The 26,374-nt window shown below is 39.6% G+C and overlaps 2 protein-coding genes across 2 annotated transcripts; both read left to right on the top strand.

Moving 5' to 3' along the window:
• The first annotated feature begins 450 nt into the window (after nucleotides 1-450).
• Nucleotides 451-9,030, top strand: LOC138196563 (myelin protein zero-like protein 2). The gene is made up of 5 exons (XM_069146723.1): nucleotides 451-655; nucleotides 3,471-3,640; nucleotides 5,500-5,710; nucleotides 6,071-6,239; nucleotides 7,322-9,030. The coding sequence occupies exons 1-5, from the start codon at nucleotides 595-597 to the stop codon at nucleotides 7,488-7,490; spliced, it is 780 nt and encodes a 259-aa protein (XP_069002824.1). The 5' UTR covers nucleotides 451-594; the 3' UTR covers nucleotides 7,491-9,030.
• Nucleotides 9,031-13,344: 4,314 nt separating this feature from the next.
• On the top strand, nucleotides 13,345-24,964 carry scn4bb (sodium channel, voltage-gated, type IV, beta b). Its single transcript, XM_069146722.1, has 6 exons — nucleotides 13,345-13,685; nucleotides 13,960-14,274; nucleotides 19,199-19,362; nucleotides 19,459-19,678; nucleotides 20,058-20,187; nucleotides 20,396-24,964. Exons 2-6 carry the CDS (start codon nucleotides 14,190-14,192, stop codon nucleotides 20,490-20,492), a joined length of 696 nt encoding a protein of 231 aa, XP_069002823.1. The 5' UTR covers nucleotides 13,345-13,685; nucleotides 13,960-14,189; the 3' UTR covers nucleotides 20,493-24,964.
• The last annotated feature ends 1,410 nt before the right edge of the window (nucleotides 24,965-26,374 follow it).

Below are 26,374 nucleotides of genomic sequence, written 5' to 3'. Positions count from 1 at the left end.
ACTCATAATATGTAGTCTGATTATCAACAAAAAAAACCCTGAAATGAACAATAATTAGAGGAACAACAATGATAATATTTGTGACCTAAATATTGTTTAAGTGAGTTACAGAAATCAGCCTTACCTATATGCCAGTGATGTTCATAATTTACTGCAGTCTGCTAACATTAGGCTAACGCACCATTTTGGTTGATTTTGGCTCGGTAGTTTTTGATATAATACGGTGGCCACAAGATGGTACCAGTCAGCAGATGACTTGACTTTTGTAATTTAACATTTCACCTGGCTCCTTGACTCGTCAAACGGAATGCGCATGCTGATAGAGCCAAACCTTGAGGCTTCTTTGGGTGATCTCACCGCACAATCGACGCAGTGCTGACTGGCAGGTTGTGCAGGTGAACAGGTTATCCAAGTGTGGGAGTAAACCCCACCCATCAGGTGTTTTGCATGGGGAAAAACTCATTCTCACCACCGACGCTTGGACTCGCTGTTCTCCGACAGTCTTCGGTGACATTTAAGTTTATGACCCCCTCAAGTAAACTTACGAGGGCACTTTTATAGCCGACTTAACCCGCCGGAATCGAGGCTGTTTAAATGTTTCATCCCATGTATCGGATATGGCCTGTGCTTCTGCTGGGATGTTTCGTGGTGCCAGGTGAGTTTAAATAACTTCCTGGAGACGACTCATTATATTTTTGGGTTCCGCTCCGTGACGCCAAAACAGTTTAACGATATGTTTAATATTGCTGTGCGATATTTGGGCAAAAATAGATTATGAAGCAGGGCTCGTTTGCAGGACGTCGTCCAGAAGCATAACAAAGCGTGTAAGGAGTCTCAGGCCCAGGTCCACTTTTAATTTAACCACTCCTGCTGCACCCTGCGGACTACTGTGGCAGTGTAAGGTGCACTTATTTTTACACAAACACAATTTATACATACAAGAATATAATATAGGTGTTGATAGGACTGTCTGGTAATTTTAAGGCCATTACTTGTCATCGTACATACATTATATTATACCATTGTCCTCGCAGTTCTGTGTATTTTTCACAATTAGTAAATTTATTCATAAAACATAAAAGGCATGGTGAACTGCTCGCCCCCAAATCCATAACATTTGTAACATTGATCTTTTATTTACAGTCCATGCATCTCACTCATTCTTAATAGTGGGCAAAACATTTGAATAATTTCTGTTTTGTGTAAAAAATTAAAAAAAAAAAAAATGCAATCATAAAACTCTCAGGAAAACAATAGTGACCTACACATTGAATTCCTGTTTGCAGCACGTGTCAGCTTTGCTGAAAAAGTTAAATAATTTGTACAATTACACTCCAACATTTGCTTTCAAGACGCACATATTTGCATGGGATGATAGTGTTGTTTTCTCTTTCAAGGTAACATAAAATGGTCCGAGAAGGAATGCACAAGTTTCTGATTTGATACCACAGATATGTGATAATCACCATCTAAGGGCTTCAGATGATGCTTGAATTCCTGCTGAATTAATCCCAAACACTGTGTGGGGGTGTCATGTAACTAAAACATAATGAAGGCAGTCATTTTTTTTTGTTGCAAAAGCTGGAAGTTTGTTCTACTAAGGGGTAATGTAAATTAGTGGAAACAACAACTGAAACTGAACATTGGGTGCTAATGCGGACGGGTTTACTTTACGACCAATGTTCATGTTTATGTCTGCCCAGATGAGCAGTTAAATGATGTCTGTGTTCTTGTGCTGATTAGTGACATTTTGTTAGAGATCAGTCGATAAACGTGTCAATTCTTTCTTTCAGTAAATTTCAGCAAGTCAACAAACACATCCAACATAGAACAATATAATATCATAGAGCACACCCCCATCCATCTGATTTTTGGAAAACTACCTTGGTTGACTCCCCTGATGGGGGTTTAAAATTGATTTTGTTTTTTTTATTGGTGTAATTTAAGTTGCAGTTTTTTTTCTTCTAAATTTTAAGAAATAATAAAAATCGGCCCTGCTGCATGGTGTGTGTGAACAACATAAAGTATGTTGGCTTTTAGTTAGAAATAATATGATCTTTCTTTTGTGGAGGCAGCAGCTGTTTTGCACAATTAGCCTGCCAGTCGTGAATATGGAGCAGCTGTTCGGGCAGGTAGACTTGAAAACACCTGGTGTGGTGGGCTGGGTTGTGGTGGGGACGCCTGAGTTGATGTTTAAATGATAAGCGGTCTCATGCCATCACGGGTGATAGATAATGTGTAGCAGGCCTTGTAATACAAATAAATGCAAAGTGTGCTGGAATCAATAAGAGAAATTGATCATGTTTTCAGGGATTAGATGGAGTAACCCAATCAAATTTGCATACATGTAAGGAACTGTACACATGAATAAATAAATCACTTAAAAAATAGATCAAGTGACAAACAGTAGATCTCTACAAATAGTGGAATTTGTAAATTGATGTAAGTACATTTTTCAGTAGGAACATTTTTGTTGTTAATTCCTCTGAACTGCTTTATGGAAAATTGTGTAGACGTTTTCCATACAAAGACACTGACCATGTTCTCTTCTCCTGATAAGTTCAACTTTCTTCTTCAGTCATCCATTTTCTTTGCTGCCTCTCTGTCCAGGATTACAGGACATTCTTGGCTTCTTCTTCTGTGGTTTATTGGGAGGAATGTTTTAATCCTCAGGACGACTGTTCATCACTTTGGCTGATGGTGTCATCCAGATTTAGCTCAACTATTAAACCTCACCATAGACCTTGAGGCAGATGAACAGTTGCCAGACAGTACTTAGTATGACGAACCACAACTTCAAGTAAACCATGTTGAAAAATACTTTATTTATGGCTCATTAATAGGTGTGATTTGATGTTGAATCAAAAACATCCAAAGCTGTGATTTTCATATGACATATGTATTACTGTGTTTTTAAGGCACCTGTAGAGGAGGTGCGAGCTGACTTTCTGTACTCAAACACACTAATAATCATTAACTCGTAGTAGGTGTGATAGCTGTGGACATATTTGAATTATGAGCAGTTTGTTGTACTTTTGGTCATGTAGAAAGGTGGAAAATCATGTCTGAAGCAGTGGTGGTAGAATTTGAGAGCAGCTGTCATCACAGGAAACTGAGAAAGTCACAGTTCATAGTCAAAACCAATAAACACCAGAGATATGTGGCACCTGATCTTCGCTCTTAACTGTCAAGGACATTTGTGTGTTAACTGACAACCTAATCAGCAGAACGACAAAAACAAAGTTACCAGTTATTACAAATAAGATGTTTTGTGGCGTTTCAGAGCTGATTAGTGCAAAAAGCTCCTCTTTGTTTGGATGGTTTAATGAACAGTTATGAAATCAGACACAGTTACATGGGCAGTCAGCACCATGAACTTACAGCGTGTTCTCTGAATGAGTCACTGGAGGTTTGTGAGGAAGGTTCAATTTTGATGATTTATCTCTCTCACTTGGTTGTGTTTATTTCAGGGGTGCGATATGTCAGTGGGATAGACATTTACACTCCGAGTGAGGTGGAAGCGGTCAACGGGACAAATGTGAAACTGAAGTGCACCTTCAGCTCCAAGCACCCAGTGTCGCCTCAGTCCGTCATCGTGTCCTGGATTTTCCGAGCCATTAATTCAGGATATGATGAGTCGGTGAGTAGAAACTGTGAAATCCAGCCATATTTATAGACACGTGTAGGTGTTGATCCTCAATATTTTAATGTAAATAATATAAAATTTGGTTCATCTCCTCACTTCAATTCTTGTATCGGCAGTCAGTCAATATATTTAGCCTCCTTTTACAGCTGTCAGTGGCTGTTACTGGTGGCTGGCTCTGACATATACACTCACCGGCCACTTTATTAGGTACACCTTGCTAGTACCGGGTTGGACCCCCTTTTGACTTCAGAACTGCCTTAATTCTTCATGGCATAGATTCAACAAGGTGCTGGAAACATTCCTCAGAGATTTTGGTCCATATTGACATGATAGCATCACGCAGTTGCTGTAGATTTGTCGGCTGCACATCCATGATGCGAATCTCCCGTTCCACCACATCCCAAAGGTGCTCTGTTGGATTGAGATCTGATGACTGTGGAGGCCATTGGAGTACAGTGAACTCATTGTCATGTTCAAGAAACCAGATAGAGATGATTTGAGCTTTGTAACATGGCGCGTTATCCTGCTGGAACACTGGACACTGTGGTCATAAAGGGATGGACATGGTCAGCAACAATACTCAGGTAGGCTGGGGCGTTTAAACGAAGCTCAATTGGTACTAAGGGGCCCAAAGTGTGCCAAGAAAATTCTACAACTGAACAATGAAAAAAAAAAAATGAAATAACTGTCTCAGAAAAGAGAGATGAAAAGTCAGGGCTCAAATTGAATCCATGACTCTATGAGCTATAAATGAAGCCAGAAATCTGGCCTATAGTACATTTTATCATCCACATAAAGACAATTACAAAATCAGCCAACTACAACCTTAAAACCATTGGAAGGATTAAAGTAGTTCTATCTAAACAAGGTACAGAAAAAAACATGTTTGCGCCTTTATTTTCAGCAAGCTGGACTATTGCATTGGTGTCTTCACAGGTATTAGTAAAAAATCAACCAGACAGCCACAGCTCATCCAGAATGCTCCTGCCAGCGTCCTCAGTAACACTAAGAGAGTGGAGCACATTGCACCAGCCCTTAAATCACTGCATTGGCCTCTTGTGTGTCAGAGGATAGATTTTAAATTCCCATTACTTGTCTATAAAACCCTAAATGGTCTCAGGCCTAAATACAACTCTGATTTACTTGCAAATTAATAAAAACCAAGCAAAATGAAGACTACATCCCTACCCTCACCTATGGTTATGGTCTCTGGGTAATGACCGAAACAATAAGATCGCAAACTTGAGCGGCTAAAATTAGTTATGTTCACAGGCGGGTGGGCCTCACTCTCTGTGGCAGAGTGAGGAGTTCAGCCATCCAGGAGGAACTCAAGAGTAGAGCCACTACATTTATATGTTGAGAGGAGCCAGTTGAGGCAATTCAGGCACCTGATTAGGGTGCCTCCCTCATATCGTCTGGTAGGTGGGGAGTGTCCCACAGCACACTAAACATGAGTTCTTTTCCACTCAAAAGGCTGCCACAAAAATGCACTGCGTCACTGCCCGAGATATGAATTGCAAGAATTTAATTTATTAATATGGATTTTTAATATAAATCCTGCACCCAATAGTTAAAAAGATGACAGGTTAGAGGGCATATTATGAATGAGTGATTTGCTTAGAAAATAGTCTTCATAGTTTCACAGATATTTTGAATGTTTTTCTGGGTATCAGGGTACAGTTTGTACCACAGTGCGCTTATGGCAAATTCATTTCACAGCCCAGTGCTGTTGCTGAGTTATCACACTATTTGTGCTATGGTAGATATGGGTCTGTGTTACCCAGCTAACAGCAGAACTTTTTTATGCGTTCTAATTTCTTTGGATTTCTGCACTCTTTCTTCTTTGCTGACAGGTGTTTTACTACCAGGAGGTGCCGTACCCTCCCGACGAAGGACGTTTTAAAGACCATGCAGTGTGGTCGGGAGACATTATGAGACAGGACGCGTCCATCACCCTGCATGAGGTGCCTCCGACCTTCAATGGTACCTTCATCTGCCATGTGCGCAACCGTCCAGATGTGCACGGCAGTAGTGGAGAGATCGTCTTCAGAGTTGTCAACAAAGGTCAGACTGACACGACTTAAGGACTCGGTATCATCAGTATTCAACAGTATCAAATGAACTACAGTGAAAGAAAATTCACAAATTTTAGAGGAGGCTTTTGTCTTATTTTTGCTGTTCAGTTATTACCATCAGTTTTCAGAATGCATTTAAAAGGTGTTTTATTATTGATCCTGGCAGAAAAAATTTATCTGTATTACTCGGAAAGCTCCACGGAGAGGTCAGAGGTCATTCATGGAGTGGGATGGAGTGGTGGGAGCAATAAAGCAACTGTAATGCTTGCGTCATGAATAGAAGGACAGTGTGTTAAACCACTGAGACACTCTGTTACCTCCACTGTCTTCTCTACTTCGCTGCTTCTAGTATCCCTCTCTGAGATCGGCATCCTGGCGGCCGCAGTTGGTGGTTCCTGCGCTGTGATCCTGATCCTCCTCGGTATCTTTGTGGCGGTGAGGCTCTCCAGGCGAAGGCACATGGACAACGACATTGAGCTGCACTCAGTGGACTCTGAGCGGAAGGACCTGACTGTGTGGTGAGGGCCAGAGAGCCAGAGCCCCTCTGCTCCTTTTCTTCTTGGGACTTGTGTGGAGTCTGATTGGCTCCTGGGGTCCGTTCTCCTGGAAGAGACAAAAAACAGGCATCTTTTACTTCCATGTTTCCTCCTCCAATGTGAAGCTCTCAGACATTTTTGTAGTTTATTTAGGTTACTTCAGTATTAGTGACATAATGTACCACTCTTTCTAATGTTGTAATTCTAAATCTACATATTTTTATATGTTTTTACTAAAAGTTGCCGTCGATTGCAACTAAAAATGTGATTTTATCAGAGTTTTTAAACTGTAGACGAGGAGATGTAAATATGGATGGATTTTTCTAAGTGCGGCTCTAAAGCTTTTTCATTAACCTCAAATCACAGCAGCAGTGCTGATGGCACCAATGAGGCTCTTTTGCATTTTTTTCTGTATTGATTTGCTCATTTGATGTAACCATAGTGCCCACTTAAATGTGTTGGTGTTTACTTTTTTTTTTTTTTAAAGAAAATAATTATTCATGTTTTATTATAATAATGTATTACAGATTTATGCTTTAACTGAATAATTTTTTAACCTAAAGCAACTGTAATGGGTTTTGCACATAATCAAGTGCATCCCTAAAGAGCACTAAATCACTTCATACATGATACTGCTGCAGTGAATTGAGTCATATCCTCTCTATCGCTTTCTACTGAAGGGTTGAGTTTTGAAGCAGACATGAGCAGATGATTCTGGGCTGCAGCTGCAATAACAACTGTTGGTGTCACTCTGAATACAGGTCAAGAATTGTACAGATACATATCCAGAGAACAATGAACTGGTTTTAGTGGAGAAATGTTGAACAGATGTTTTTGGCCATCGCTGTCTAAGGCAAGAAGGAGTGCATTGACTCTCTGGGCTGGGTTGGTTTCAAGCTGAGGATTCTGGGTATCTCCTTTTCTATTATTTTGGATGCTTGCTGAGGTAAACCAATGCCTTTTGTTTATTTACTACACGTTCATGTGCAAAGATATCCACCTGTCTCACTGCCTATGTTTGTGTGTGTGTGTGTGATTGAAATTGTTTGGCGGGGTCACGTCAGTCTACCTGAAGAGGCAGTTCACCTGAAAGTTATGGGAAAGGAAATAGAAGTTGGGAGTTCAGATGATGAAGAATTTGAGCCCAGCAGCGGAGATGATGAGGAGGAAGAAGATCTCGATGAAGATGATGATGATGATGACGACGATGACGACGATGATGATGATGATTAGATCGACTCATCAATCGTCTTCGTTATTCTTTAACATAGTTTAAATGTTCGGATGATGTGTAATTTATTATATTTTTTCAGAGTTAAGGGTGCCATGGTCACTGAATTACAGCATAGCCATTCTCCACCAGTTTAGCATTGCACTTCTACACAAAAATGGACAGTTTAGAAGAAGTATAAAAATTGATGACATAGAACCATAGAATATTATTTTCATTCCTCTTTGTTCTTCCTTCTCAAAATCGGGTGCCTACATAACCCATAATGCAACATGACCATTCACAGTGCAGTTGAGAGAATCAGGTGTGTTTTTCTTGTAGCAGTTAATGTGGCGTTGAGCTGCCGTAGCCTCAAGCAGAGATAAGATGCGGGCTGCGAAGGTTTGACATGCTCACTGCTCTCTACCTTCACAGCCCAAGATATTTTGTTCATTTTAAACAAGCAATCTTAAACACCAATTGTAGACTGTACATAAAAGTGGACGTAGTGTCCGGGTATGAAAAATGAGGCCGCATGTTATTATGGTTATGTTGGTTAAAATCATTCCTTAGTTTTCTGACAGTCCATCTGAAAATAGTCCCGTCATTAATTAGAGAAATGGCCTCAAATAGATATGTTTTTTTTTGGGGGGGGGGGACGTGTCTGTTTGATTGACAGGCCTATAGTGCAGTCAGGTTACTGCTATCGGTAAGCAGGATGTAGTATCGTTGGGGTTTCCAATCAGATTTAGTCAGGTTCCCCCGTTTGCTCCTCCCCAGCTAGTCCAGATATGGTCACGGCCAATAACTGAACCCAAGGCTTCATAATGGCAGTTCACAAACCAATGGGTGACGTCGCTGTTGGTGGCCGTTTGGCTACAAAGCTCCATCTGAAGCATCAAGGTTCTTATACAACTTTTTTTAAATATAATACTTTCCCTTTAATTTCTGTATGTTTTATTGATGCAGATTGACGACTGAGTTTTGTTTGTTGTCCTGTACATGAACACTTGACTGGACTTCCACTCAAATGCTGGAAATGTACTGCTCGAGACCAGTGTTGTAAAAAGTCATGAATTTTCATGGGGAATAAATGGACTATAGATTTTTAAAGAGCAGATGCGGTTTAATTTGGCTCATTACAAACACCACTCCTTACCGGGGCAGACTGTTTATCTATCTGTGCTGCGGCCACTTCAAATTTCTCTTGTTCACTTTCTAAAAGCATCAGCTGAGAGCAGACAAAGCAAAAGTTTCAGTGAGAAATGTCTTTCAACGTTGTTATGGTGTGTTTTTTACAGAAGTTTTTAGATGATGATGGAAATAAAAACACGAACTGCCATTCAATTTTAGCTTCCAGAAAATTCACCAGTAGATTTACGAGTGTTGAATAAAGCGTGTATTTGCGTGTGTTTACTACACTAGCAACATTGCACAAGTGATTTTGTATTTTTATATTGTTTGTTGTGTAAAATAAACTTTACACTTTTTTTTTTTTATCGAGTCCTGCAATGTTGCCATGTGTATCTGTATACATTTGGAATAAAGAACTCTTTTTTTTAAATCAAAAAGATCTATGAATTATACTTTGACAGAAATGCTCAGCTTGCATGGACTGAAAAACTCTTGAAGTGAACAGAGTGGGTGGCAAAACGTGAAATACCAACCATCAGCCACTCCTCTGTGACAATGATGCACATTACAATGAGTTACTGTAAAGTCACACTTCCTTAAAACAGCTGGGTAAAGCTTATGTGATTCTCCATCTTAACTCACTTTGTTGATGTTGGATGGTACCTGTCTCCTGAAATGAGTTAATATGTATAAAAAAACAAGTCAAAATACTCTCACTGGGCTGAAGTCCTTGAGGTGATACCACAGACTTTACTGCCATCACTCCCTGAGAGTGTCTTACCAGTGCTGTTATATAAATTCATAAAAACCAAAGAGTCATGTAGGAGACATCACTCCCTGGTGGTATTATAAACACTTCTTTTTCAAATTTTGTAGGTGGAATTCCTTATTTCTGTTGACTTTAAACAACACATGCTTTCATATCCTCATTTTTAAACAAATGTAAACAAAACTCAAGCGTGCTGTTAATACAGCATTTACTGAGGCAGGGTGGAGAGGGACTTTAACCTGGGACATATAAAAACTTATCTGGGATCACACAAGCTTGTCATAAACCACAAGTATCATACTGCTGATTATTTTATTCTGCATGTAATGACAATGCCCTGTTGAACAGGTTCATTCTTTGTATGAACAGGTTGAGTGCTGTTAACAGGTGGATTTCCAAGGAACATGACATCAGACTATTTAAGGATCACTCAGCCAATTGACATGGTTTGCGAGGAAAGCACCAGGAATAGAAAAAAGCAGCCAAAGGGCCTTTGTTTACTCTGCTTTATGCGTGTAGACAGTACATTGGATTGGATTTGACATGCATCTCTCATAAAACTAAATATACTGTTATTATTAATATAGGTTTAGACCACTTACAAAAAAACATGATTTTGTTTAAATCTGCAATAAATTTCTATTATTGCTTCTGTATGTATGCTGCTGTGGTGAAAAAATTTCCCCTCGGGGATTAATAAAGTATATACCTACCTACCTACCTACCTACCTAAATGTTCCGCTCCAATGAGCAGAGAGGAGCTGTATATATATATATATATATATAATATAAGAAATGTGCTTATGTGGGATAGTGGGAAATAATTGTGATGGACCGAAAATGGTCACCTGGATGTGCAGCTCCTCTCTGCTCATTGGAGCGGAACATTTATTGCAGATTTAAACAAAATCATCTGTTTTTTGTAAGTATATATATATATATAATATAAATTTGACTATAAATACAACAAGTTTAATTTTTTTTTGTGGATTAACTTTTTTCCCCTCCCTTTCCCCACTCATCATCTTAATGCAGGGAACCACTAAACTAAAGCACTAAACTACCTGACTAATAGGAATTACAGTCGTCACTGTAAGATGTTCGTTAAGTATTGATACATTCGTTTATAAACCTAATAATATCATATACAATATGTGCTTTGGTTTTTATAGTTTAAGTACATTTGGGGTCCTATTGCTTCTAGAGGGGCGGCTGTGGCTTGAACAGTAATTGAAAAGTTGGCAGTTCAATCCCTGGGTCTTTGTTGGTCTTTGTGTCCTGGGGCTACTCACTGAACCCCAAGTTGCTCCCGATGGCAGGTGAGCAACTTGCACAGCAGCTGTTGGTGCGTGAATGTGTGTGTGATTGAGAGAATGGGGGGCAAACAGTAAAGCAATTTGAGACTGCCAGGGTAAAAACGCGCTCTATAAGTGCAGACTAGTTACCATTTGTTTTTGAATGCTTGTCCTTCCCTATTGATAGCTCAGATTGTTTCTGTGTCTGAAATATGCTATAAAGTTGCTTCTCCTTTTTTTTTTATAATATGTGTGTACTTCATTAAGTATTTCTTTATAGTGTGGTCCTAGTGTTTTGGTACTTGTATTGCTTTAAGTCACTGATGTAGGCTAAGAGCTGAGACGCGTGTCCTTGTCTCCCGTTCGGAGCAGCACACATTTTGCTGCAGTAAGCCGAGATGACACCATTAAAAAGCTGAGGATGCACCTACACGGCATCTGTGAACAATGTGGGAAACATGAATCCAGTGCCTGTATCTGATCATGCTAGTGTGACTGTGTAGTTCCAGTTGTCCTGCACAGGTCTGCAGTAGCACCCTGTCTTTCTGCAGCAAAATGTTTTTTTGTTTTTTTTTCTTATTGCAGTTCTGGAAGAGTTCCCACTGCTGCTGCATTGATACTCCAGTGGAGGGGCCCGGAGAGGAGAGCAGTGAGCCGGCAGCAGAACACATTATCACTCATTTCTTGCGAGCTCCACACCCATGAAACATCCGTCCAGACTCCCTGCTGTCACCTTGCACCGCACTTCATACCCCTCTATGTGTTTATCATAGAGCGATAAGCAAGGTAAGTGGACCAGATCAGTGGTCATCGGGGAAGTCCCTTACAGTAAAAACACCTGAATATCACATGTGAAAAAACTCATGTTATCACCTGTTTGTGCACATGGGAAACATGTGGTTTTGGAACACTTTCATGGTGTAATGTGTGAAGCCCATGTAGATTCCCATATGAAAACTTTTCCACATATTTTCCCCACGTTATCATATGTGGCAACATGTCGTAAACATGTGTCATACATGTGATCAAACGTGTTTCAATTTAGATGTTGATAGTGTGTTTGCTTAATAGTGTCAGAATAATGCTAACTCCACTGAATCCAGCATATAACGCAACAATGATAATAATTCAAGAGTTCAACATTTCACATCTGAATGACACAACTTTCAATTCATTATTCCACAACACATTTTGAACTTTGTAGGAGCTTGTAAATCAAAAAGAAAAAATGCCTTTCTATAATCCTCAATATGTACATAATAACCTGCCCAGGGAAAGATCACAGTGTCAAATACATGCAAAGTAAGCTAAGTATAGTCTGAACATACTGTATATGCTGGATACCTGCATCCTTCTTTGTAGCTGAAGTTCCGTCTGCAAATCTCAGGTCCATCCTGACAGAGTTGCAAAGTTTTCCACTTCTTTGCCTGTAAAATAAACATCAGATCTGTTAGCAGAGAAGAACAAGCAGGAGGTTCAGTCCAGAATAGATGTGTAGATGTTCCTGTGTCCTCTGTTTGTGTAACTGTACCTCCACTCTGACGACAAAAAGCTCTGTCACGAGGTCTCAGCTGCATCCTTCTTAGAACTCACAAGTCTGTTATTTTTTCTTTCCCTCAGTACAAAACTTTATTAAACCTTTTACCATCCTTTTTTCTGGTAAATATCCATTATTACTATATATAGTCACCTCCTGTTTACAGTAACTGATGGAGTTTGACAGGCATACAGACTTAAGTGCACGATTCTGCTGTTAGTCAGGTCTAAAATTGACTAATCAAATCTGGAAACTGCTGTAAAGCACTTTCTCCATCATGTCCTACGGTGAATAGTGCAGACACAGGATTTTTCCTCAGCTGTTGTTGACTGATGGTCTGAACATTTATGGGAAAGGAGCTGTCCTATTGTAAAAAAAAATGACTGCACGCATGCACCATCTCATATAGTAATGCTCCTGCGGCTTCATCACACTAATCAAAAGTGAGCGCAGAATGCCTGATACACAAGACAGTTTGACTTTCTAGGCTTTGATTGGGGCATACAACCCATTCAGAACATACAACCCATACAGAACATACAACACATACAGAACATACAACCCATACAGAACATACAACCCATACAGAACATACAACACATACAGAACTGGTAATGTTGATTATTTTGAGTCAGGGGGATATGAGCATGAGGAGAGGAAAGCGCAGAAATAAAATAAAAAGGAGGGGAAAGTTTTCAAAGACACACTGCAGTTAAATACTGGTAGCCATGACAAATGATGTTAGTACTGTACTGTTTTCCTTCTCTCACTGTAATCCTCTGATGTTGAGACAGGCGACGTTATCGGCGAAAGAACCCATCACTTTTTATGAATGGAGCATTTGGAGGTGGGACTGTGCGTCTGGCCGTGGCCCCAGGGCTGCATTACACAACCTCCTCCTCAACCTGCACTGCAGAACTTTTCTCTGATCTTCACCAACACTCTGACAAAAGTGCCTGAGTCTGCATACACGCCCCGAGTCAGGGGATGGAGGAGGAGGAGGGTGAGGCAGCGGGCAGGGAGTATAGCAGCAGAGAGGAGGAGTGACTGGGGGGGAGGAGGGGAATAGAATAAGAGGGATATGGGGGCAGGTGAGGGAGGGGAAACAGAGAGATGAGGGGGGAGAGAGAGAGGTGGCATGCAGCCAACAGAGAGGAAGGGGAAAAGTTGTGAGATAGCTGGAGGGACGAGCACGGGGGAAGATTCAGCTTTACTGGGGCTCCTATCTGTTTGTCTGTCTCCATCTCCGTCTGTCCTTCTGCTTGTCTCCCCTCCTCTCCTCTCTCTAATTGTCTCTCGTCCTAGCTGGCGCTGCAATGTGGCTGTCTCTGCAGTGAAAGTGCTGGCTGGCAGATTCTCCTTGAGTGAACCCTGACTGTGCGCAGTGAGTGTTTGCTGCTCTGCCTCTGTCCTGTCCACACTGACTCAGCTTTGCAAGGCAGCCCTGCCGGCCCCCCCGACTGAGCACCGGCTGCAGGAGCAGGTAGGCATGACAAAACTTGAACTCTACTTAGCATCAAATGTTGTTTCCTCTCATTGAGCTTGAATCTGTTTTACATTTGAGCTGCAGCATGTGCAGACACAGGCATGCAGGGGACATGCAAACACACTGTATCTGTACATAACTTTTTACTGCACTGTCTGTGCTTTTACAGTGCATGATTTCAGTTGATTAACCTTTTCCTTCTTTCCTTTTCTTCCTGTTTCTCATCCTCCTCCTCTTCCCCATCCTCCTCTGCCCTCTGTCTAACCTACAGCCTCATCCATAGTGCTGCTGGGGCTCTCTGGCAGGCTCGCTACCCCCACGACAGCTGCAGGTGCAACATTGGGACGTGCCTCATTCGGGGTTCAGTTGCCCAGACAGCAGCTTCCAGATTTAACTCAGTACAACACAGAGGCCGAGTCGTGCTAAGGGATATTTTACTTGCTAACCGGATTCAGGGCTAGATCCTGCATCACCATTTGTTTTGGAGTAGATCTGGCTGCCATGGAGGTCCGGTGGATTGGGGTCGAACCCCCGAGGCTGGGCCCTCCATACACAGCCGTCGGCCTTATCTTCTCTTTGCTGCTTGGTAATGTCTATCTTTTCATTCATATGTCACCTCCTTTTGTTTACTGTGTAGAAAACTTCTTTTTTTTCCCTCACAGCAAGAGTGTGTATTTGCATTGTGAAGCAGAGAAATGATGCGGTGGCTTTTCCACATCTGACACTGACCTTCATCTCTGACCTTTGGACAGTAGATTTTTAGCTGTAAGAGCAGTCATTGCATGTTTCCTAACTCCAGGTTGATGAATAGAGAATTAGTTGGTGAGAGGATTGGTTGTCTGGGAAGCTATTAGTTGTGATCAGTTATTTCATCTCATGAGCAAAATACAATGCTGGTTTTGCCTGTATACACAGAAAGGAGTTAACTATTGAGGTTTCATACAAATCTGTGTGGAAGGCATACGGTCTGAGGATTATATAGAGGCATAAATGTTGTTGCACTTGGTTTGGCGTTATAATTAATGCATATTGGTTTGGATTGTATGTCACAAAAAGGAAATGTCAGCTGAAAAAAGTGACCCTGTGTTGGAAAAGCTGCGTCAGGCACCCCAGGCCCAGCCATTTCCAGCATGTTGTGCTGCTCCACATGTGTATTTGCAGTATTAGAACAGCAGAATCACGGAGGAATGTCCAGTAAACCATCTTTAATTGTATTTATTTAGTCACACATTTCTGAATAAAGATATGGGGAGCACCTGACAAGGAGTGTACAATAACAGAACAGGCAACTGGATGTGATATTGTTGCTGCAAGTAAATTCATATCAAAATCAATAGTTAGGTAATAGTGTGATGCATATATAGTGAAAGATGTTATTGCAAATTACAGTATGTTTGGTTTAGATCAAACCCAACCACAAGTCTTAACCTTTCTAAAAAGATGCACAATAAAAGTAACAAATCTGTCAGAATATGTGTGTTGTTTGTCCTGTACTACTGTAATACCTTTTACCCACCTTTTATTTATGCAAGAATAGCGTACTCGTGAATCAGGAGCATCACTGCAGCAACAGTGCACCAAACATGCATTAAGAGGTTAGAGCTCTGTGGTCTGCAATGAGATCTGTGGTCCCGATCAAACAGTGAACTGTAACTAATTAATCATTCACAATAAATGTGTTTCTCTAATATAAAATTTATATATTCCCATTTTAATGCATTTACTCACATGAAAACACTTGTCCATGATGTTCTTTTGCCACTTTAACATTTACTGTACTCTGTATGTACATTTTCAGAGCTCAAATGGCTGTTTTCTTTATTTAGAACGAACAAGCAACACTTTGGCCACTAAAAACAAGTAGACCTAAACAGCAGCAAAAGTAGCAGATGAAAATAGGCTGTGGTAGTTGAAACGCAGCTAAGTCTCATCTTTATATTCTGAGGGAATATTAGGATATTTATTTGCTGTTGTATAATGAGGTGGTTGTCTTGTATGTGTTAGACAGCGAACAGACTGGATAATCTAATATGTGAGACAGTCACCGTGTGTTTTTTTTTTTTTAATCTGGGAATTATTCTGACTCAGAAGAGACATTACTCTGATAATCTTATCTGTCTCTCTTCCAACATGAGATTCATATTGAAACAGTGAAAGGTAACTCTCTAAGTGGGACATCATTTTCATAGACAGTATATGTCGCCTCTGACCTTTGACCTTTAAAGAATTAGATCTGCTCTTAACTGTTATGAACGACAGTGTGTTTTTTTTGTTTGTAATTTGAACATCTTTTTTTAAAATGATTTTGGGCACATATATTTGTGAATTTTACGAAAGTAATAAATACACATATGTTGACATATATAGGCTAGAAACTGGAGCACCACTGTTCTACTTTTATCTGAAGCGCAAAGACTCACAAAACAAGCTTTAATGAGCACCTAGATAAGAAATTAAAAAAGACACAATGTACTGCAAGATTAAATTCAAGGGAGAAAACATGATGAGTTTGAATGTTAGAGACAAAACATAAAGAAGATTAAGGACAACGTCACACACTGTGTTAATGTAATTCTTGCTCTGTTGTCAGAAGCTTCAATATTTGTAGAGACAGAAACGCAACAAATATTTAAGGTCATAGAGGGACTGGGAGCAGAAGACAAAAAGAATGAAAGTGGAATACAGTATAACAAAAAATATTATGACAAAGCTTCAGTGACAAATATAAAAATTTAAAAAAAAAAGCATGAATGAGACAGCAGAAAGATGCTGTGGCTCTCGTCATTACTGTTTTTGCAAGCTCACTGTGCTGCATTGGAGCAGCTGAGGAAAATAAAATTGAAGAGATTGAGTTTTCAAGATAGCAAGATGAGAATAAATCAATAAGATTCCCACTTCCAGTACATCCTCCTTCTCTGCGTTTGACTGTCTCTGCTGGTCTTACAAGTGTTATTCCGATTTGCTGCAATGGTGCTTGGCAAACGCTGACCTTGACCATGTTGTGAAAAACGTGCGCACAAAGCAGAGGGAAGGAATGTTAGAAAGAGCAGACTACATTCCAGCTGCTCCTGCAACCTCTGATCAAATTCAGGAGTATAGTGGTGTCATGTTTTCTCCGTGTAAACTCTCCATTCTGCAGAGCTTCTTGTCAGCATGTAGTTGACACCTCACAGCCTACATGGGAGCATTAAGTAGAAGGCACTTAAATGATGTGAAAGAGGGAGAGATCAGACCTGCTGTCTGCCCTTGACCTGCTGAAATTATATACTGTAGCTATTTGTTATCTGTGACCTTGACACACACTGGAGGCACAAAACTGAGCACTACATGTGAAGGTGGGATACCTGCTCAGTCCAGAAATAATGAGGTCAAAGGAAAAGACAAACCGTAAAGAAGACACAGCCCATCTTCCTCCAGTTTTTTTGATTGGTGAAAGCAAATTGTAATCACTGCCACTTCTTGATGCTGTCTGACCCTGGTGGTCCCTTGTGTACAGTTACAGTTTTCACAAGGAGCACGTCAGATTTCATCCTCCTTTATTTGCAGTAATGTCACAGCAAGGACGATGTGGTTTTCTGTTACTGAGGGTATGAATTGTCAATGACAATAATGTTATGTATGTATAATGAAAAGATTTCATTAAAAATGACTTGAGGTATTCACAAGATAAATATTTTACGATGTATGCCCACTATATCTACCTATTGCATGCAGTACAAGCAAGCAGTAAGTGTATTTTTTTCTTTAAAAATAATGTAAAAATTCTCTAAACGATTTCAATAATTAGGCAGCTTACTTAAATTAATCATGCGCATCTTTTTAGGATAAACTTGAAAAAATATAGTACTGAGCATCATTTGCATTGTGTGCCCTATTGAAAGAAGTTTTAAGTCTTGTATTTCAGTGTTGAGACAGATTTATTATCCCTATCCAAGAACTTTTTAATGTTATCAATGTCCATGGAACCTCTGAGCAGCCTAAACTGTGAAGACCTTGTGCGTAAAGTGCAGTCAGTCTGGAACTTTTAATTGAAATCGTTTCAAATGCAGATGTTGTACAGGGCTTTGTGAATATTTTGGCATAAGTGGAATATGTTGCAAATGAAATGTATTCAATCAGTAGTTCCACATTCTTTGTTAACACCACAATTAAGCTTCTTAAACAGCTATCTCAGTGCTGTCTAAATAAATAAAAAAAAAATGGCTGTTGTAAATACAGCCTGGTGCAATTTAGTCAGGGATTTTCATTTCTTGACTGCTTTCTGAATATGAGAGTAGCAATAAATTAATTTGATATTCAAATGGATGTAGGCTTTTAACAAAGACTTTAATCCTATAGGCTAATTGAAAGTTCTTGAACTCTTCAAGTCAGTAAAACTAACTGATGCACTACCCCACTACATAAGCACAGTGTATACACTCAGCACATCAGCTCTATGTATAAACTCAGTACATAAACTCTACATAAACGCAGTGCATTTATAGTGCATAGACTTAATACATAAATGTAGTGCCGAAACAATGTATAATCTAATGTACAAACATGCATTAAATTATGCATACAAAAACAAATATTACATACTGTGCTTAATACTAACATGTTTACATATTAAACGTTCTTAAACTTAATGATCACGAAATACATGTTTTTAACCTCAATTTACAAATCTTTCATGTTGTATTAGTTTCACGGTCCACACTCAAATTACTCTGCATACAGTATGTACAGAATCTGTAAACATCAAAGTAACTAACTCATCAGCTGCAGTAAACTACGCACTTTGTAATTCAGACATATTAATACTTTTGTACTGCGATAACAATTTAAGCATATATACTGTACCTCTTTTGAAATGAGTAAAAGCCATTCAAAGACACAGATGGAAGGCTCTGCACTTCCTGTTTTACTCTAGTATCATTTCTTTAACATCTCTCATCTTGGGGAAACCTGAAACGGCACAGTGCACACTGGTTTAGTGTGACCATTAGATTTCCAACTCAGCTACATAAAACTAAAGTTTAAAAGTCGCAGGTTAGTCTGGGTCTGTCTGAAGGCAACAAAACCAAGTCTAGTTTTTGACCGGAAGCAATAGTTTGCTAAAATGACCACCGTTTACCTCACAATGATGATTCACAGGAAACCACTGCTCCTAGTTGGGCATATTATCTCACATAAAACTACAACTTTTCTTTTTGCACTTTGGTTTCTTTGTACAAATTAAAAAGACAGGATATATTATATGTTAATATGTGAGCTCTGGAGGTGCTGCCAGAGCCGGGCTAGCAGTTTTCCTGTTTCCTGTTTTTGTGCTAAGCTATGCTAACCAGCTGCTGGCTGTAGCCGTATCTTTAACACACAGACATCAGAGTAGAGTCAATCTTCTCATCTAACTCTAAGCAAGTAAGCAATTTGGTATATTTTCCAGGCCTTTATTTAAAAGCATACAGACATCATGTTCACACTGCAGTGCATCTCATCTTGTTGTATTTTCTATCCCTCTGCCTCCTCAGGTGTGTGGTCAGCTCAGGCTCTTGAGATGATTGTGGGGAAGATTCCCTTCCTGGAGGCAGTGAATGGCAGCACAGTCATGTTGCCTTGCACATACGCCAGCTGTATTGGCATCGAAAACCTCTACTTCAACTGGCAGTTCAATGACAACGGCACCATGCACAAGGTACAAACTTCTTGTTTCAGTGAAAGATTTCTGCTCAGGTTTTGGTAACTTGCAGGTGGTAGTGTTGGATGACTGACAGCTTGCTGATCCTGTCAGGTGTGTGACTCGGTGATAACGGCGGAGGGGGTGGTGCCAGATGTGAACATATATAGAGACCGGGTGGAGTTTGTGGGGAAGAACATTAAAAACAACGTCTCCATCTTGCTGTGGAACATCACCTTCGAGGACGGAGGCCTGTACACTTGTTTTGGACGCAATCCCAAAGAGAAGTACAAGAACCACAGCGCCATCTTCAACCTCATTGTGGTGGATGAGTGTGAGTGCTCAAAATTTGTGTTGATATATGTGAGGGTGTAGTCTAATCTTTTGATTTACGGGCAGCTGACAGGGTATAAAGAAAATATCACTAAAATGGTTCTGGAAAGAGGTAACAATAACTTAATAAGTCTGAAGGGACCAAAGGTCACAAGAGATCAGCTTTGACAAGATGATTTACATCTATGTTTTTGTTGTGGCAGCAGCTGGGTGCCACAACCTGTCTTGATCTAGAGGCATTATAAAAACACAAAATGCCAACTGGGATCCCTTATTATATCACACTGTGATGCATACATGTTTTGCCAAAAGTTTTTTTTAATGTTTGTGGGGTGTTTATATCCATGATTGTTCTTCTGGTCTTTGGCTAATGTCTGCAGTGAGGGTGGTGGACAACACACTGACCATCATGATAGCCTCAGCTGTGGGCGGAGCCATCGCAGCGATGATGGGCTTCATGTTGCTCAAGAACTTCACTATCTTTGTTCTTGCCAAACTTGAGGAGAAAAAGTGAGTTTTCAAAACTACCTGGAAATGTCTTAGCAATGCAACTCTCTCCTACAGTTTCATCAGATCACATACTGGCGGCATGTTCGTTCCGTCAGTATGTATGCTGAAGCAGTTTTTTAAAGCTGAAAATTTGATATGTGTCTTTGAGCTGCCGTGTGTCGACAGTTCTAACTCGGTCTCTTTTTATTTCTCTCCAACCCCTCTGCAGTAAGGAGTGCCTTGTAAGTTCATCAGGGATCGACAACACAGAAAACGGCCTCTCAGGATCCAAAGCTGATTCCAAACCGACACCAAAAAAGAAATGAGAGAGTGCATGTACGGGGACATGAGTACTCATATTTATATACCTTCTTTGCATATATTTGTATATGCACATATGTTTGCAGACATGCAGATTCATTATGCTCAAGTTGGGATCTTAATAACTCTGGCTGTGGCGTTGAAAGGGGAACAAACACATGTGCACACAATTATACCAAATGTGCACTGAGTAGTAACTGTGCAGATTATATACATCTGAAGAATTTGCAAATCATGAAAGCACTCGTGATTATTTAATCAATTGTTTTTACATAGTTGCATAATTTACAACTAAAGGACAAATGCACCTACCAGAGACATTTCAGCTTGACTTATTTAGGATGTCCAACCAATAACTGAGCCTGATAATGGACAAGTAATGCTAGTGTGCACTTTTACTTAATGAAATGTGGCCTAGTGGCAGTGATGGAAGAAGTACTCATAACTTTTACTTAAAAAAACAAACAAATTACAATTAAAGTAGAAGCCCTGCATTTAAAATCTTATTATTATTATTATTATTATTATTATTATTATTATCCAAGTAAAAGTACATACGTTCAACTATCAAAAGTAAAATTGTGCAAAACGGCCCATTTTAGAGTGGTTTATTTATCATAGATAAATTAGTGGAATATTACATGTAAGCAGCATTTTAATGTTGTGGTAGCTAATTCCAGCACATGATACTATTAAAGTTAATAATATATGCATATTAATGCAGGGGTAGAAAATGATCATACATTATAGGTATAATATTGATCTGAAAATAACTACAGATGTCCAAAAAATTTAGTAAAGTAGAAAGTACAATATTTCACAATGGAATGTAGTGCAGAGGAAGTATAAAGTAACATCAGATGGAAACACACAAGTAAAGGACAAATACAAGTAAGATTTGACTTTCCACCTCTGCCTAATGGTACACAGAGCTGAAATAATAATCGTTATTATTTCCAAGTTGTCTCTATGAGACTGAATGAACCTCTCTGCTCCAGCAACAGCAGTGTCAGAGGTGCAACCTTTAAGAGTCTGTCATAAAACAACACAAAAGAAGACAAGATCAATTTAAAAAAAAAAACCCAACAATTTCACTTATTTAAAGAATTTGAAGTTCAGTTTGATTCATCAATTCTGTTTGGACTGGCTCTGTATACACAAGCAGTGTTGAGGACATTTGTTCATTTACCGATAGATATGTGGTCGCCTTCTAATCATGACTGCTGCACGGCAATGTCATCATCTGATACATCATTGCCAAGCAGTTAAACAAAAGGATTGTTAAGTTGTTTTTTTCTCTGGTTTTGTGTTGGACATTTAGGTGAAGTATTACATTAAATACACCATGGAGACCAAACTTTAAATGTTGTGTAGTGCAGGGAGCCTTTCATCTAACTGGTGTGTTTACTGTGGTTGTGCAGTGAGTATAAGCTAAACGGATGCAAACTTGTTTATGATTACTAAGCGAAATACATCTGGTAGATGTTTTTAGATTAAAACCAAATGATGTGCACATTTTATTATATTAATCATATTGTGTTGATTGGGTCACACACTTTGGATTGACAGTTGTATGTGATTTTACACAGTTTACTACTTATCAAGTATTGTCTGTTGCCACAGCCAGAGTACATTAAAAATAATATTTGACTGTTTGTCATCTGAGGTCAAAACAAAAACACTTCTTTGTTCAAGTGCTTGAAACAGGGAAATGTGCAATGTAATCACAGCTCGGCTGAATCCTCCTGTAACTAACACCAAGTGTTTAATTCAATATTTGTAGTTATTTTTAACAAAATACCCAGTTTTTGATTTATTCAAATAACTGTAAAGTAAATCAAGTGGGATTTAAATCGTACTAACACAAAGGCCATGTTTCAGCAGGATTCAGCCCAGTTTTTCATCCTGTACCTTCTCTTTGCTTGATATAAAAACACAGGTGCCTGTTTGTGCTTCCACGCTCCTCTGTCAGCTAGGACAGCTACACATTGCAAAACAGTTTATAAAACTCAGAAAACAGTGATAACACAATGAGCTTCTGAACTGAAATGATAGACAATCCCCTGTAACAATCCCCCGCCCCCTAGAAAAATGAATGACCCTCAGAAGATGCTGCTTCTAAGACAAAATAACCAATGTATTTTAACGCATGTTCAAACATATGGGCCAGATGTTAGACATAATGCTTGAAAACAGACGCACTTTTGGAGATACATGTTCTAATATACTAACACTGGTAGCTTCAGTTCTGAGGCTAACTGTAAAATCCCATTTGATGCCATGCTAATTTCATTGTGCTAACCCTGGCTAAGTCTAAGCACTTGCTGGTGACCCTGGTATGCCTCAGACTCGACATCTTACCTTTGCTTCGTATGTGCCTCTTCATGGAAATGGCTTTTTTTCTCCTAAAGACTGCTAAACCTTCATTTAGTCAGTGTTTTACTCTTTGTAGTGAATAATTCTTAACCGCTGCACAGCAGTGGGAAAAAAACCCCCACCTGTTTACCCCGCACATGCATACAGTAAACTTCCCATATATTATAGTTTAAATGACCAGGGGATCAGGTCTCGGATAGCAGACTGACTAGAGGGGGGCTGGAGTGTAAGTATGCGCCGTGCTCGAGCAGGAAATAAAAGAAGTCGTAGCCCGCTGACTGTGCCAAACAGGAACAATTCCTACTGAGCATCACACCAGGAGATGAATGTATCTGCATCAAACTCAGTGAAAGAGTATTTTGAGCTGTATTTACAGTCTGCATCTGTTGCACATTCAAGACACTGAATGTCTGTCTTTAAAAAGAAATACTTCCGGAGCGTGGGACAGATGTGCGGTTAAAAACACTGTCGTGTCCGACATAAACGTACATCCCCAGTCTCAATAGGTGTTGGAATGAACAGCGTGTCTGGTGAATTTGTGATGATTTTCTGAAACTCACTGTTATGTTTATAATAATGTGCCTCCAGTCTTTAATCACTGGCTTGAAGCAATATATTATAAAGGGTGTGTGTTGGGCACTTTAAACAGATGTATATTTTTGTGTATGTATGACCCAAATCAGTGTTGGTTTGTCACATTGTTCATTCAAGTGAGATTAGAAGAAACCAAAGCCGCAGACAGGAGTGAATAACAAGATCCCAGGAAATGCTATCATTAGATTAGTGATGTATTTCCTGCTGACCATTAGATGGCAACCGATCAATCTTAAGGGAATAGTTTGACCTTGTGGGGAATATGCTGATTCACTTTCTTGAGGTGAGAAGTTTGATACCACTCTCATGTCTGTGAGATGAATATGAAGCTACAGCCACCAGCTGATAAACTTAGCTTAGCCTTGCTCTGTCCAAAAGGAACAAAGTCAAACACCTCTAAAGCTCAATGAATAATAATCAATGTAATTATTATATCCATGATATCTCATTTGTGTAATCCATACGAAATCCGAAGCATAAAAACAACAAGCTGTGGTTTTATGGGAGGTTATATGCAGAGCTTTTTTTGGGGGGGCGGGAAGGAGCGACTTTCTGGGGTCTCAACTTGTTGCCTGGCAAATGCACAGCTAAAACAGGAATTAAGAAAACCTAATATCAGGTGTTAATTAGTGAGAGGCCCTGATTGGCTGATTGTTTTTTTTTTTTTTAAACCTTTTGAGAGAGCAAGTCTGACCGTTTCCCCCTGCTACCATCTCTTGGCTCCTGCTTCGTATTTGACGGACTGATGAGAGCGCAAACATACAGACTTCCTATTTAATGGGATCTCTGAGAAAGATACTGCAGGTACAGAAAATGCGAGAAATATAATAGGCACTATACATTTGTCATATGTGTCTTTGCCTTCTTGTTTAGCTTTAAAGAGAAAATCCATCCTTGAGCGAGACAATGGATTGTATTGTCGATAATTCAGATCTTAAACTGTTGTGACTTTGGAAACAAAGTACAAATTATTTGATTGCAATAATAGAGCAGAGGAGTGGGTTTTCTCTGAGTGCGCATGACTCATTTCTGTCAGTTGTTGCTGGTTAATAAGGGTGAATTGTTTGCATTATCGACTCACTGAATCCGTTAACTGAGAAAACAAAGATGTGCCAGTGAGGGCCTTTATGATGACAAGCACCTCTATGCAAATCACGAGAGAAATGAATCCTCTGACAGTTTGTGACACTGCACCTGTGAAGTACTGTGACAGTTCTGTAAGCAATAAGGAAATGTCCCGGATCAGGGAGTTGAGATGATGAGATGCAGGCTGAATGGGGAACATCCAGAAAGGAGCATGGAGTCGACTGGAGCCCCGGTACTTGATCAGACCCTGCAGAGCCTGTAGACTCACCAAGTCATCCTCTGCCGCTGCTCTCTGCACACTAATATATGGCTATAATGCTCTGGCTCGCCCTCAAATGATGTCTCCATTTTCAACATCTCATTCATGCATATCAACTCTTGATTCTTTATAATAGAAACATGAAATCCAATAAAGTTTTAAATAAAATCTGTCTTGTCATGCTGTTTGTACGTGAAGAGGGTGCCACACCAAACTAGATCTTTGACGACACTGCCTTCTACTGGACGGAGGGGGGAAGAACAGTGAAAACAACATTTCAAAGGCAAACTGGTATTAAAAGATAATGATAAACTATGTCTGTTTTAAAGGAGCAATGCACTGATTACAGTGACTTACACAGTTTTGTAGTCATAAAAAATATCACTCATAATGTGAAAACAGTATTATAATCTCTAGTTTGACTTTGGAGGAATTTTATCAAATTTAAGGAAATGTGCCCTTATGATGTCACCAGGGTTAACTTGGCTTGGACATTATCAACTTTTAGTGGAAAGCCTGAACAAAGCTTAAAAATATCCTATCAAATTGCATTATTGTTTATAGTTTTTGAAGTTTAACAAATACAGGGGGTTTAAGGTCAACATATCCTGGCCTGTGCTGCACTAATTTTGATCTTTTTTTTAACATGTGTTTTGCAAAAAAATACAAATAAATTGATTACTCCTATAATCATTGCACGAGCATACAGATGAAACAGGGGAACAACATCATCATGTGCTTTTCTGTAAATTACCATTTTAAATTGTCTTATTTTCTCTGATGATCGAGGGGTCAGTGTGAGAAGTCTGTGATCATGTGATTGGTTGGAGGAACACGCATATAGGCAATACAAATGATTGAGTTCAAATACGTTGTATTCCTGCTTGCAAAAGTATTTTGGGATTTCGCAAAAAGGAAAATACAATAATAAAATCTTGTTGATTTTGGGTCATAGATGTTTGATCTTAGATGCCGCAAGTATCAAACATGCGTCTGCTGTGTGAGCTTCAGTCATTGCTGATCTTCATCTTGTTGTGCCAAATCGGATCACTAGATGTCGCTCTATTTTGTTATTTATATGACACAAAATATCATGTATGACAAACTTAATGAAACTGCATTTAGAAAAGGAAATCTATCATTCAGATTTTGAGTATTGTTTTTTGGGATTATTATTATTAGAGCCACATAGACTTGCTGTAGGCAAATATATCTCTACCAGAGTTTTCTACAATCTACAATCTAATTACCACTGCATAATGCCACGTGGTTATCATTATCATCAAACATCTAGATCCACAAGGTCATTTCATTCTTAATCACAGAAATGGATGCACTTGCATGTCAGTTTTAAATTCGACCAGCAGATGTCAGCAGTGACCCGCATGTGCAGTAACAAACTTAAATCTCAGGTCAGATCAGATCGCAGCCGCCGGAGGAGACAGTACAGAGGAGGAGGAAGAGGAGGAAGAGGAGAGGAAGTGCTGGTAAAGTTTTAATGAGTGACCGCTGACCCCTGGGCGTGAAATACACGCAGATCATTTACCATATTGCCACCTCTACCGTGTTGAT

The sequence above is a fragment of the Embiotoca jacksoni genome, unplaced genomic scaffold (assembly GCF_022577435.1).
Source record: "Embiotoca jacksoni isolate LCO1_2020_lvr unplaced genomic scaffold, fEmbJac1.0.p SCAF_13, whole genome shotgun sequence".
NCBI lineage: Eukaryota > Metazoa > Chordata > Actinopteri > Embiotocidae > Embiotoca > Embiotoca jacksoni.
Note: the sequence above shows the minus strand (reverse complement) of the source record. Positions and strands in the feature narration are given on the sequence as shown.

Coding starts and splice junctions, on each gene's coding strand:
- LOC138196563 (XM_069146723.1), top strand. CDS start 595: ATGTTTCATCCCATGTATCGGATATGGCCTGTGCTTCTGCTGGGATGT. Junction 656..3,470: donor GGGATGTTTCGTGGTGCCAG/GTGAGTTTAAAT, acceptor TGTTTATTTCAG/GGGTGCGATATGTCAGTGGG. Junction 6,240..7,321: donor CGGAAGGACCTGACTGTGTG/GTGAGGGCCAGA, acceptor GGGTCACGTCAG/TCTACCTGAAGAGGCAGTTC.
- scn4bb (XM_069146722.1), top strand. CDS start 14,190: ATGGAGGTCCGGTGGATTGGGGTCGAACCCCCGAGGCTGGGCCCTCCA. Junction 14,275..19,198: donor TATCTTCTCTTTGCTGCTTG/GTAATGTCTATC, acceptor CTGCCTCCTCAG/GTGTGTGGTCAGCTCAGGCT. Junction 19,363..19,458: donor ACAACGGCACCATGCACAAG/GTACAAACTTCT, acceptor TGATCCTGTCAG/GTGTGTGACTCGGTGATAAC.